The sequence below is a fragment of the Petromyzon marinus genome, chromosome 23 (assembly GCF_048934315.1).
Source record: "Petromyzon marinus isolate PM22_M1 ecotype Great Lakes invasive population chromosome 23, UKy_Petmar_22M1.pri1.0, whole genome shotgun sequence".
Taxonomy (NCBI): domain Eukaryota; kingdom Metazoa; phylum Chordata; class Hyperoartia; order Petromyzontiformes; family Petromyzontidae; genus Petromyzon; species Petromyzon marinus.
In genome coordinates, this window is record NC_133689.1 from 305327 (window position 1) to 319489 (window position 14163).

The 14163-nt window shown below is 54.4% G+C and overlaps 1 protein-coding gene across 1 annotated transcript; it reads right to left on the reverse strand.

The window, feature by feature from the left end:
- Nucleotides 1-5: 5 nt before the first annotated feature.
- PRPF6 (pre-mRNA processing factor 6) lies at nucleotides 6-13974 on the reverse strand. The gene is made up of 21 exons (XM_032959233.2): nucleotides 13813-13974; nucleotides 12835-12997; nucleotides 12249-12367; nucleotides 10850-10928; nucleotides 10307-10486; nucleotides 9988-10128; nucleotides 9773-9867; nucleotides 9123-9279; nucleotides 8566-8728; nucleotides 8348-8466; nucleotides 7852-8070; nucleotides 7257-7379; nucleotides 6934-7055; nucleotides 6422-6560; nucleotides 6170-6289; nucleotides 5476-5652; nucleotides 1976-2109; nucleotides 1274-1365; nucleotides 996-1110; nucleotides 535-661; nucleotides 6-430 (listed from the first exon to the last, which is right to left on the reverse strand). The coding sequence occupies exons 1-21, from the start codon at nucleotides 13908-13910 to the stop codon at nucleotides 278-280; spliced, it is 2835 nt and encodes a 944-aa protein (XP_032815124.1). The 5' UTR covers nucleotides 13911-13974; the 3' UTR covers nucleotides 6-277.
- Between the last annotated feature and the right edge of the window lie 189 nt (nucleotides 13975-14163).

A 14163-nucleotide genomic window follows, 5' to 3' on the forward strand; every position in this document is an offset into this window, starting at 1 on the left:
GGGAATTACAAAAACAATTTTATTTCAAAATGACATTCAGGGTAGTTGGGCTAAACTGGGTAGCCCCACTTGGGAAAGTCACAGCGGGGATGGTGGACAGTGGTGCAGGGGTCATGAGGAGACATGGAGACAAACGAAGGCCAACTTGTGTACATCACTAGAAGCGGAGGGATGGAGCAACCCACGCACCACTGCATTCGGACGCAGTCATCTAGCGTTGCTGTGCCTGGTGGTGGTGACAAGCGCCAGTGTTGAGCTATGGCTGGTGCCTCCACCCTCAGAACGTGTTCTTGATGCTGGAGGCAACCTGTGCCAAGATCTCGCCGGTTTTCTTGCGCCAGTGCAGGATGTCCTTCGATACTGCGCACCACAGCTCGCCATGCCGTGGCTCTGCATTCTCGCACCGCTTGCGCACATCCTCCTGTTGCTCCTGCAATAGCGAGAGATGTAGAAAGAACTACAAGACAAACCACAACCCGCACCATGTGGGCTCCATGAGACAGCATGCACGGTGCAAGCAACTGCACCCCTCACCTTGCTCCCGTGCTGCAGCTCAAACTTGTAGAAGACTGCCCAGGCATCACCCAGGTCGGGGTCGATCTTAACCGTCCGATGGAACCACTCGCGAGCTTTGGAGATCTTCCGCTCACTCCAGAACAGCCTAGGGCAGGAGCACCAAGTGGGGGTGTGCCTTATCCTCCACCTGTGGCCTCGAGCTCATTCACATGTGTGCACTCGACACCGTCACAGGTAAAGACGTTCCTTAGCCTCAAACCGCACCACTACTACCTCTACTGCCATTAACATCACTGCACTATCCAACCCCCTCACCACCAGCACCCCTACCACATCGTCTGTCATTCCCACCGTCGGACCTTCAAAATCACTGCACCACCAGCATTCCAATCACCAGTACCAACACTGTTCTTACTGCCGTTCTTACTGCCATCCTCACTTGCACCCCACACTCACCACACCATCACCACACTACTCACTTGGCGACTGCAAGCAGCACATGGGGGTCGTGCTCGCACTTCTTGAGGGCGTCCACGCTCTTTGTCTTGCGCTGTGGCCGTGCCTCCAGGAAAATAGCTTCAGCCCAGAGGATTCCTGATGGGAGACGTGAGATGGGAACACAGACTCAAACACAGGCATAAGAACACAGATGGGAGACAGGTCTCTGCATCACACAGACACGGAGCGATGAGGACACATTCACATAAAGACACGGAGAGACGAAGACGTGGCAGCACCAGCCCCATGTGGCACCCACCCGAGCTGGGGCACTCCTGCATGGCCTTGGCCATGAGTGTGCTGGCAATGTTCTTCAGTCCCGCGCGGTACTCGAGCCGTACAGACTCCAGCCTGGCACAGACATGGAAAGGGGGAATTATTACAGGGGTATGGTTAAAGGGTATGGTGAGAAAACCAGTTGTAAGGACACAGAGTATGAGTTGAGTTAGAGGCACAGAGGGTAAGAGTATGACTAGGGTCACGGTAATAGAGGGGTATGATTACATGGCCAGGGAGGATATGGATTGAGGTCAGCAGTGTGCATTGTTGTGGTGGGAAAGTCGTGGATAGCGATGGTGCCAGCGGTTAGGGTTTAGCGGGCGCTTGAGCCAATAAATGTCATACATTCTCACAAAAACCCCTTGCAAAGCTTTAACAGGGTGTTGGGGCAAGTGCGAGCAGCTATGAAGGCCGGCACCATGCTTGGCCACTTTTGTCTCCCCAGTGGCGATGTTTACACATCACACCAGGTACTCATTTGAGGCAGAGTCGACTTAGGGGAGGCCCAGGACTGATTCAGATAATCGTCATTGGTGTTGGCTGTGAGCGGGATTCAAACTGGCGTAGCCCGGTTCGTAGTGGATCGTGTTAACAGCTGCACTACACACACAGATTACACACACACACAGATTACACACAGTGTCAGTATCACACGAAGATTGTCACACAGGTGTCAGCGTACCACAGCTCGGGATTCTGTGGGTTCTTGAGCCGTGCTTTCTCAAGGATGGCGCGCGCTCGCGTCAGCTGCCCCACGTGCTCCTCCAGCCTCGACAGCAGCAGCCACAGCGCTACCGAGTGGGGGCACTTCTTGAGCTGCGTGGGCAGGGGCGACATGCGCGCTCAACTAGCTTCCCAGGCGCGCAGTAGGTGCATGCGCAGATGTCCCAGGTGCCTGTGATCGTATGTCATTGTGCATGCAAGGTTGTGTGTCTGTGCTCGTGTGAGTGCATACGCTTGTGCATATAGGTGTGTCCTTATGAGGTCCGGTGGACCGGCTCTGGCTCCTGCCCCCAGGAGGGGTGGAGTCCTCTACTCGGGGCAGGAGACTGCCAAATAACAGGGTGTGGCTCTTCTTCTGAACAAAATAAAAACGTGTAATTACCATCACACTGTTTTGGCATCGGCGCAACCACACAACATCATGGATGCATGCCGGGTCCAAGCAAGAACATCTGCTGGACTACATAGTGACGGACCAGCGGATGCGAGCCCATGTCCTTGACACCAGGACCTACCGTGGAGCTGATCTGCCCTCTGACCATCGACTTGTCATCTGTAAGATGGGCCTGCCATTCTTCGACTCCGGTGGTGGGTGTACACCCAGCACCCCATTCCAACCTAAGGTGGCCTGGTCTCAGCTAGCTGGTGGAAGTTGCAAGCGAGAATTTCATCATCACTTGCTGCTGGGGTTGGCATCGTCCCCCACTCCTGATGTCAAGGGTAAATGGGCGAGGTTTAGGGCTGTGACTCATGCAGCTGAAATGGCTGCTTTCGGTATGCGGTCCAGACCTCCCCAGAGACCCTGGCTGACAGAGGAGGTGTTCAGGATGGTTGAGAAAAAGCCACAGACCCACTCTAATCGTCTACAGCATCCCACGTCAGAGAATGAGGAGGCTTACCGCAGCCTTCGCTCAGAAGTTTGGAGAGCTGTGGATGGGTGGTGGTTGCGGGTTGCTGATGAGATAATCTGCCTCAATGGCCCAAGATCACAAATCCCTATTTAACTCTATCAAAAAAATAACCTGCAGCGCCACACCTATTACCATCAATAGAGGAAAGAACGGTGATCCAATCTCTGACCCCCAGGAACAGGTTTGCAGATTTGCTGAGCATTTCTGTGAGGTCCTGGGGGAGGGGGAATCCCTCAGCCTGGGAAAGATCATGGGACAAAGTGGGGATGACCCTGCTGAGGCTACGGTGCCTCAAATATTGGAGGAGGAAGTCACCCCTTGTGAGTGGCTGGCTGAGGTGCCATCCGTTGAGGAAGTACTGAAGGCGATCCAGAGTCTGAGACCAGGAAAGACACTGGGCAGAGATGATCTCCCAAGCGAAATGCTGAGGGAGGGTGGCACTTGTGCGCAGGCTGCCCTGCATGACATCATAACAGTCTGGGCCACTGGACGGGTTCCGCAGGATTTGAAGGATGCCCTGGTGGTCCCCCTCTTTTAGAAGGGGGACCGGACAGACTAACAACTCCAGGGGCATCTCACTCCTCAGTGTGCCAGGAAAGGTCCTGGCAAGGATTATTCAACATCGCCTTGCTAGGCACGCTGAGGAGAGGCTTGCGGAGCCCCAGTGCGGTTTCAGGAAAGGGCGGTCCTGCACATGCCATATTTTCTCATTAAATAATCATATTGGTCGCGAAAGCCTACGTGTTAAACTGCCATATTTTCTGTCCATCTGCTACAATAGAGGTGTAGGGAATTCCAACAAGACTTACATCTCTGCTTTATTGACCTGGTCAAGGCCTATGATACCATCAGTAGGCCTGGGCTCTGGGTTGTTCTTCGTGCTTTCGGAGTCCCTGACCCTCTGCTCACGCTCATTAAGGACCTTCATGATAGTGAGCAGGCCCGGGTAAAACTACGTGGCCGGGAGTCAGAGCCATTCCCTGTACTCCTTGGGGTGCGACAGGGATGTCCTCTGCCTCCCACATTATTTAACATCTATTTCGATCACGTAGTTCGTGAAGCCTTCAGTAGCTGTACCGGAAGAATTTCCATCTGGTACAGATACAATAGGAGGCTGATCGATGCCCGGTGCGGTCAAGGGATGGCTCCCTATTGGTCAACCACGTTATGTATGCAGATGACCTGGTAATTGCGGCTCACTCAGAGGAGGAGTTGGAGGTGCTGCTGCTGAAATTGGAGTGTGTCACTAAGAGGTGGGGCCTTACCATCAGCCCCACCAAAACGAAGCACCTGCCTGGGTATTTTATACCATTGGGCACTCCACTCCCACAACTCCCCATCGGTGATGGGGCAGTGGTATAAAATACCCAGGCAGGTGCTTCGTTTTGGTGGGACTGATGGTAAGGCCCCACCTCTTAGTGGCACACTCCAGTTTCAGCAGCAGCGCCTCCAACTCCTCCTGAGTGAGCCGCAATTACCAGGTCGTCGGCAACTTCCCATCGGTGATGGGGCAGTTGTGGAGAGAATGGAGAGTTTCCCATACCTGGGCAGTGTGCTCATGACCCGCTCCGGTTTAACAGTAGAGGTCTCACTCCGAATCAGTTGAGCGGCATTATCTTTTCATCGGTTGCGTAACGCTGTGTGGAAGCTACCTGGTTCGTCACTCCGGACGAAGCTTCGGATCTTCTCGGCCACAGTCATTCCCTCCCTTCTCTGCCTACGATCAATCCTGGGTTTAACCAGGCTGGATTGTGTGAGGAGCTCACAAATCCTCGAAAGATCTGGACAAAGTCCCATCGGTGAGCTCCTCCAATCACCGCATGCCCAAACAGCTTTTCTTCGGCCAGATCGAGGGGGCTAAACGGGTGCGGCACGGGCTAGAGAAGAGATGGAGTGATGTGGTACAGGAGGATGTGGAGCTGAGTGGACTTGCCGATGACTGGTACCAGCGGTGTCAAGATCGGCCTCTGTGGAGGAGGCTCGTGAAGGATGCTACTGGGCAGTTGGAGGCAGTCGTCCTCCAACAACAACAGAGGGCGGAGGAGTGATACAACAATGAGCGGAACGCCGGATGGCTAAAGCACAGCAAGTTGGCACAGTAGGGGGCACAGGTGGTGCATCAGCCAGTCATCTCCGTCAGTCGACCCGTGGTACCTGGGTCTGCCCCGTGACCTGCCAACGGGCGTTCGACACTTCACATGGCCTCAAGGTGCACATAGCCTGGCACAAGCATCGTGGTGTCGTCACCGCCACTTAGTGGCGAATGGCGGTTGTTGTTGTTGTCCTTGTGTGTGCATCTGTGTGCCTGTGCACTCGAGTATATACAATCCTAAGTGTCTGCCCGCACCGGTAAGCTTGTCTACATATCTGTATGCGTGTACCTCGCCTATGTGTAAGACTGCCCCTGTGTATGTGCATCCATTGCCATGTGCGTGTCCGTGTGTGCCCAATGTGCGCACCTCCTGGCTGTGGCCGTTGAGCGTTTGATTCGTTCGTCTTGCCGCGTGTCTACGGGTGTGCGACCACGTGTGTGTGTGTCTGTACGCACCCCCTGGCTGTAGGCATCGCGAGCCTTGTCGTTGAGCTGCAGCTGCTCCTCAATCTGCCCCTTCATCATCCACAGCTTGGGGAAATCCTCATAGTGGCGCAACGCCTCCTCAGACAGCTCCTTCGCTCGTGGGATCTCACCCAGAACCCACTCAAGCTTCACCGATTTCATGAACACCTAAACGTCCGTGATGTCACACAGCGTCACACCACAAAAGTGTCACATAGCACAACGTTGAGTGTTATAAAGGTGAGTATAACATGGTGCCCAGCATACAAAAAACACAGTGTCACACAAGGCCAAGAGGTCCACACAGTCAATGCTGCCAATACCAGATGCTATGACCCGTGTGTTACAGGCTGAGTCAGGTTAGCATTGGGCTAGTATTGGACGAGCTGGGGTTGGGTTGGTGTTGGACGAGCTGGGGTTGGGTCAGGCTGGTGTTGGACAAGCTGGGGTTGGGTCAGGCTGGTGTTGGACTAGCTGGGTTTGGGTCGGGCTGGTATTGGACGAGCAGGGGTTTGGTTGGGCTAGTGTTGGACTAGTTGGGGTTGGGTCGGCCTGGTGTTGGACGAGTTGTGGTCGGGTCAGCTGGTGTTGGACGAGCTGGGGTCAAGTCGGGCTGGTGTTGGACTAGCTGGGATCAGGTCAGGCTAGGGTGAGGTTTTTGGGGGCGTGTTGGTTAGGAGCGTACCCGGGCAGTAGGAGCGCTACTCCGAGCCTTGGCGAGCAGTCGTCGCGCTCGCTCGTCCTCATTGTTCTCAGACTCAAGCTTCACGGCAGCCAGCCAGATCTCCTCGCTGTTGGGGTTTGCCTGAGGGACAACCGCACAATCACCGATTAACCACCGCTCAGACACGCAGCCATCAGTGAGTGCTCAGCTGCTACACGCTGTGAGCGTGTGTGAGCAATGTTGGCTTTGTGGTCGCGTGCGCTGGGTGGACACCTGGAAGGCAAGCGCCAGGATGCTGCGGGCTGCGGGGACGTCTCCGGCCATCCACTTGGATTTGGCGCCCATGAGCCATAGGACCTCGGCCTTGGGGCAGTGAGCGACGGCGCGCTGCAGTAAGGCCTCCAAAGACTCCCTGCACAGCCAGGCCACCACGGGGTCACGTGGCAGGAGAGGTACGGGTTAGCTTGAAGTATGATGTGCTGGCCACAGTCGTGCTACGCTTCAGATATGGCAAGTTGATCGCGTGAGTTACCGTTTTGGTTATTCAGCCTAGATTTGCGACAGGGGATAACGAGATGGTTACAGTCATGTTCGGGATATAGTTATGGTTCGGGGTTCAGACTGGAGTTCATGTTAAGACTGTAGATAGGGTCATTGTTGAGGCTATAGGGCTAGAGGTTGGAGTTAGTGTTCAAGTTGGAGTAATATGAAGGGGCAGTGTTGTCACACTAGGGATATATTTTGGGGTCCGGGTGTTGACCGTGGGCGACCCTCTGCTCCCTCACCGGGTGCCGTGGTTCTTCTCGAAGTACGCGGCTCTCAGCCACACACTTTTCTTGCTGGGGAACACCTGCAGCGCGAACGCGTAGATGGCCCGCGCGCACTCACACGCCCCGTGTGACACACACTAAGGGGCACGCGCACACAGTGGCATGCTGGTCAGAGGTGTGCACGTGTGTGCACAGTGTGTGGTGTTTGTATACGGTGTGAGCAATGTGAAGTGTGTACGGCAAATGTGGTATGTTCAGTGAGTGGTGTATGCCGTTTGTACAGTGTATACAATGTGTGCGGAGTGTGGCGAGTGCGGTGTGTGTCCTGTGGTTCTCACACTGTCCGCATCCTCCATCCACGTGTGTTTGCGATCCTCCTCCTCCACTCCAATGCCGATGACGGCTCGGATCACCGCTTGGCATGTGGTTACGCTGCCGGCCTTATCGCACTCCTCCGCATCCTGCATCGTCACATGCCGCCGGCACGTATACGAGCAGCCGCAGTTAACCACGCACACAAGGCACAACAGCCCGACTACGGCTCACTCGCCGACTCGCTAGGAAAACCCCAAACACCCTCTTGATGACTCGCACCCCAGGTCTGATCCCATGCTCCCACATTCCCACCCAGTGACGTAGCTATCTGGTGCAACTGCACCAGGTCCCACGGGCCGGAGGAGCAGAGACACCAGGCTACGACAAGGAGACAATTGGCAGGACCGGCTTGAGGCAATGCAGGCGACGTACGCATTTGCACATGGTGGTGGCAGATTGTTGAAACTCAGGAGGGGTAGCACCAATGTCACATCATCCAGTTAGGCCGTTGCGATTTGTGAGTGGGCATCACTTGTACCCACTCACGTGGCAGGACGCCTCGACCCTGACTCCCACCACCACCCAAGACCGGCATCCTGTCACGAGCCTCTCCCTCACCTGGATCCAGTGCTCGCGATTTATCTCGACACCATTGGCACGCAGCGAGGTGATTGCGCGGTCCACAATCTTCTCCACCATGGCCGTGTTGCCGTTGGCCTCCTCCAGCTTGGCGGCCGTAATCCAGATGTGCCGGTCGGTGGGGATGTTCTCACGAGCCTTGTTCAACACCTTACGTGCATTCTCATACGACTCGAGCCGTGCCAGCGCTAGCCACAGCTGCGCACGCGCCCACACACACACTCGTCAGTACGATTCGTAAAAGCTCGATGGCTAGGTTTATTTCATCCGGGTCATCCAAACCCTCCCGTTTCCCCAGAAAATCTAAAGTTGACTCGAAATATTTTTTACGTACATCATTTTGTGAGGACGTCCATCTCTACATTCAAGCATATTATGCTGAATATGGTCATTGTTCTTGTGAATTAGAAGCTTAAGATTGAACAAGTAAAATGAGAAACAGTAACGTGTGGTAGGTGGAGTTGCAGGTCCTCACCTCCACGCTGGTGGGGCAGCACTCGACGGCACGGCTCAGCAGGATTCGCGCATCGTCCGGCTCCTCGAGTTCCACAGCCGCCTTCCACAGCCGCACTGAGTTGGGCACCTGCTCTAGGGCTGCAGGAAAGGGAGAGACGCACGCGGGCGATTAATTGCAGCGCCTTGCGTTGGCGCGGCCAAGTGGCGCCATGGCTGTGTGGCGGAGGCGCCGCTTGCCTTTGCGCAGGACTCGCTTCTTGGCCTTGAGATCGGTCTCGAGGTCGGCGGCACGGATCCAAGTGCGCACTGACTGCGGAAGGTGCCTCACGGCGTTGGCCACCACCGCCTTGGCCGAGTCGCCGGGCTGCAGGCGCGCGGCCTCCAGCCATACGTCCTCGCTCTGCGGGAGAAAAACCACGAACGTGAGCGCTCGCATGCAGGTATGGCACGCACACGCAAAAAACATTATGAGAGGCGTTGGCCAAACAGCGAAGTGAGGCAAAACAAGGGGATTCCACAGAGGGTCCCTGAGACAGGGTAGTCGCAGCGAAAGGTAGGATGGGGTTACGTGAAGATGCGAAGGCTTGGGCTGCATGGGGATTGAGCAGGGCTTAATTTATACCAGGTCTGTCTGGGGTCAGCGATCCAGTATTTCTATACTCAGCACACCGTATCCTGTATATGTCTTGCTACGATTGTGGCTACTACGAGTTATGTGCCACCTTCTTCAGTCTAGCAGCGACTCGGACAACATTCACTGAGAAAGGGAGTCATGAGGGATGGGGGTAACTCACCTTAGGACACATCTCGGTGGCCTTCATGATGATGTTGCGGGCCACCTGCACCTTGCCCGTGACCTCCTCGAGTCGCGCCGAGGCGATCCATGCCGGCGGGTGGTGGGGGTTTGTCTCACGCACCGACTTGAGCAGCAGGCGTGCCTTTTTAATATCACTGGGATAGAGTGCGCCGAACGGGCGCGGGTGAGACCTCACCACCGCAAACACAACCACCGCAAACACAACCACCTCCTCTCCTTCTCATCCCTTGGAATTTTAGGCTATTGGGGCCAGACAGTTTCCTTCCCACACAGCATCTCTCTCCATGTCTCTGTCTGTTACTGCTTCGATCCCGTCCAGTGTTTGGTGTTTGACATCCACTCGCACCGTGGTCTTCCTCCCTCTACTGCTTTCTCCATCACCTTCCTATGTAGTAACCATCCATCCCAGCCAAGTGTCCAAAATAGTGCAGCTTCCTGAATTTGACCGATCTTGGTAGCCTCAATTGTGTCTGTGTTTATTCGAGGCAGGACTTCATTGTTCGTTGCATACAATGTAAAATTTGTTTAGAGAATTTTCTGGGAGGCTTTCACACAATCACTGCTCAGCCCCAACCATGCAACCGCCGCTCAACTAAAAACCACACAACCACGTGCGCACACACTCACTTGATGTCGCCCCCGTAGGTGGGGATCATGGAGTTGAGATCGGTGAGGTAACCCTTGGGGTCCACAACCGTCTGTCCACTCACAGAGTCTGACACCTGCGGAAGCGCACACACAATCGGCGCCATCCGCCCCCCCAAATAATTAATCATCGCCACCGCGGCGGTATAGAAGTGTCGTGTAGCGGTGGAGGAGTGTCGTGTGGTGGTGGAGGGTACCTGGCTGAGACGCATGTCCATGAGCGTGTTTCTGGCCTGGCCGATCTTGCGCATGTCCAGCTCCCCGGCTCCTGGGGTCATTAGGCCGCTGGGGGTCATGGATCCGGGGTAGGGTGTGTTGAGGCCTCCACCAGGCAGCAGCTGCACCAGCCATACACACACACACGTGTGCATACACACACGTTCAAATGCATGCACATGAACACAAGTGTATCCACAAGCACGCACTCGCATACATCCATACACATGCGTACGCTGTGTAAACCTTCCATGTGTGGCAGAAACAGGCCCGTGAGTGTGTGAGTGCATGTGTGCGTACCAGCTGACGTGGGTCCACGCTGTTGTGCTGATCTGACGCGTTCTGCATGTGTTTGGAGAGGAAACTGTCGGGAACGGGCGTGAGTTTGTCGTGCCGCGGGTTGCGCTGCCGCTTGTTCCGAGCGTCGCCGACCTCCGGTATGCTCAGCCACTCGTCCTCGGACACCTCCGCCAGTTTGCGCTGTGGTGCGCACACACAGCAATCAACACAACCCAGTGACGAAATGTACGTGGTCCCTATGGCATGCGATGACTCACTTCCTTCATGCTCAAGATTCGATAAAGTGTCACGATTCAGTTCTAAAATTGGTTCTTCTTTGTTTTGCTTGTACTGTTTTGTCTGTATCGTAAGATCTCATTTGTAACGTGTTTGTGCTGCCTATCCTGTTTCTACTGTTTGTCTTCTCCATATGGTTTGTTATCTATAAGCCATCTTGTGTGTTTCTGACCCATTAGTTCCATAAGCTTTCGATAACATTCTCTCTCGTTCTCACACAAACATAACCCACCATGTTTCAGGACAACATCAGTGGCGAGGACGAACCTTTAGATCAGAGAACTGCTGCTGGATCTTGGGTCGCTCCATACGGTATTTTTCAATCTCCTCCCGCTCTCGCTGCTCTCTGTAACACAGCGCTCAGCCCTTACAGTTTGCAGCCCCAACAACAACAACCGCCATTCGCCACTAAGTGGCGGTGATGTCACGACGCTTGTGCCAGGCTATGTGCACCTTGAGGCCACGTGAAGTGTCAAACGCCCGCTGGCACGTCACGGGGCAGACCCAGGTGCCACGGGTCGACTGAGATGACGGAGATGACTGGCTGATGCACCACCTGTGCCCCCTACTGTGCCAACTTGCTGTGCTTTAGCCATCCGGCGTTCCGCTCATTGTTGTGAGCGTCGCTTCTCCGCCCTCCGTTGTTGTTGGAGGGCGACTGCCTCCAACTGCCCAGTAGCGTCCTTCACGAGCCTCCTCCACAGAGGCCGATCATGACACCACTGGTACCAGTCACTGGCAAGTCCACTCAGCTCCACAACCTCCTGACCCACATCACTCCATCTCTTCTCTAGCCCATGCCACGCCCGTTTCGCCCCCTCGATCCGGCCAAACAAAAGCTGTTTAGGCATGCGGTAGCTGGGCATGCGAGCTACATGGACCAGCCAACGCAGCCTTGCCTGCCATAAAATTACATGGTTGAGCAATAGGGAGCCATCCCTTGACCGCACCCGGGCATCGATCAGCCTCCCATTGTATCTGTACCAGATGGAAATTCCTCCGGGACAGCTATTGAAGGCTTCACGAGCTACGTGGTCGAAATAGATGTTAAATAATGTGGGAGCCAGAGGACATCCCTGTCGCACCCCAAGGTGTACAGGGAATGGCTCCGACTCCCGGCCGCGTAGTTTTACCCGGGCCCGCTCACCATCATGGTCTTTAATGATCATGAGCAGAGCGTAAGGGACTCCGAAAGCACGAACAACTACCCAGAGCCCAGGGCTACTGATGGTATCATAGGCCTTGACCAGGTCAATAAAGCAGAGATGTAAGTCTTGTTGGATTTCCCTGCATCTCTGCTGTAGCAGACGGACAGAAAACTGACACACCAACACCTACAATGACCAAGTCAGTTAAACAAGAAATAAACAATGAAACACCAGTGCTATATATCCACCGTGCCATCAACACACCTAAAAACGTTTCGGAAAGCCCAAATGTAACGCATAACAGCTATTTATTACAACTTTAATAGCTGTTTATACTACTTCATAAATATATTGCCAGGAAATTAAACACGTAAAAAAATGTAAACACGCAACGATAATTGAAAAAAAATGTTTCGGACAATGCGATGACCATGGACTTCGTACAATAAATTGTAGCATTGCCAAACCATGACAACCCCGTGGGAAGCCTGGGGGCTCGGCTCTCCGGCACCACTCACCGGCGGTCCTTCCTCCGCTCGTCCAGGCGCTTGTCCACCATACAATAGATGGCATCTGCCTCCTCATCGTCCTTCTCGTAGGGACCGCTCGAGAATAGGCTCCCAGCGTAGCCGTTGAACTGCGGACGAGAAGCGCGGGTGAAACATGGGGGTGAGCGTGATGAGGCGAGGGTATGTGAGCATTCAGGTATGGTTGTGTAAGTGGCGAGGCACTTGTGGTGTGCCCAGCATCACTCAGAAATATTATCATGCAGCCACGGCAAAGTGATCTAAGTTTGAGACTCGACTAGGGCTAAAAGCAGTGGTTAATTATATCTAAACTGGTCCTGGGCATCCCCATCACTAACCCGCATCGAGGTGCATGAAGTATAGAAAAACTTTATCCATACCAAGCACAGTGTCATGAGGTCTTCATGCAGTAGTGGGTTGACAAAGGGCTAAAATGATCGTGTGCATGTATGAAACAACATCAATGTAGGATTGTATGTGCCTATTTGAGTGTACAGAACAGCACTCAGTTTTCGGTTCTATTAACTGACGAGCGCTACGCGTAGTGGGTAGATAGGTACATCTCAGTAGTGGTCACCTCGTCATAGTTGGAGTCATTGAGATCCTCCTCCTCGTCCTCCTGGCTCTTCTTCATCTGGTCACCGACGGTGCGTTTGCCGGGCGGCGCGTGCCGGTCGTCCACGGGGTCATTGGCATCGCGAGCCGGACCGATGTCGGACCGCGTCGTAAAGCCCGTGGCACTGGAGGTGGCCGGGAATGGAGAAAATATGGGGCGGTCATCAAAACATCCACAGTACACTAAAGTAATTACCCATTAAAACACTAACCTGCACACCCACCTCACCCAGTCACATATCCACCCATGCATTTAACGAATCAAACGCTCACCAATTCTCTCCAACTTTCACCCGATCACCATGCACAAATGCACCATTCACGGATTCACTCATTCACTGAGCAATCAACCACCCATGCACGAATTCACTCGCCCATCCACCCGACTTCTATCTCGTCACTCACCCCTACCCAAACACGCATACCTACGTATATTCTACCCACTCAACCAACTCTAGCTCGCAATCTTCCTACTCGCCCAAACCAACACACCCCTACCATAAATTCACCTCGGCTCACTCACACCAGACACCCGTACCTATGCAGCAAACACTCGATCTGCCCACATACCCACACTGTGACCACTCAACCCCTCCCCTCACACACTAAAAATATTTTTTTACTTGACCAGGTAAGGCCGACTGAGATATATAGCTATTTTTCCGAAGCGACCTGGCCACAAATAGCGCAACTTAGTTGCTTATCATGTGGACATTTATTGCAGGCAAATACTCCAAACGCATGTTTCTAAATGTTGAAAGAAACCACCGGAGGACCCGGATAAAAATCCACGCGGTCACGGGGAGACACGCAAACTCTAAATATACAGCAGCAGGCGTCAGGATCGAACCCACGACCTCCTGTATACCAGGCGAGGTAGTTAACATTTCGCCACCCTACCCGATCCAGCCCCTCACCCCAGCCCCCCCGAACGCCTCACCCTCGACCCAGACCGGGCACGTATCCCAGGGGCGCTGGCATGCCCAGGAAGTGCTTCTTCTTGCGTAGCCCGCCGCTCACACCGCTTGCGGTCGCCATGATGCCGCCTCGTCCTCTTCCCAAAGTGCCCCGCGCCGCGTGACCCTTGACTCCGCTCACGTGACTCCTCGGGGTGGGGGGCGGAAGGGGAGGGGGAGATGAGCGGAGGGCCTGCGTGATGATGTCACAAGGGTGGTGCCGTCGCGTGCGTGATGACGTCACCAAGAGACCCCTGAGAGGTGCGGCCTTGCACGATGGCGTCATGCGCTGGGTGACGTCACGACGGGAACACTGATTCGTTTGAGGCCGCACG

Coding starts and splice junctions, on each gene's coding strand:
- PRPF6 (XM_032959233.2), bottom strand. CDS start 13,910: ATGGCGACCGCAAGCGGTGTGAGCGGCGGGCTACGCAAGAAGAAGCAC. Junction 8,467..8,565: donor GAAGCGAGTCCTGCGCAAAG/GCAAGCGGCGCC, acceptor CCTTTCCTGCAG/CCCTAGAGCAGGTGCCCAAC. Junction 662..995: donor GTGCTGCTTGCAGTCGCCAA/GTGAGTAGTGTG, acceptor CTCCTGCCCTAG/GCTGTTCTGGAGTGAGCGGA.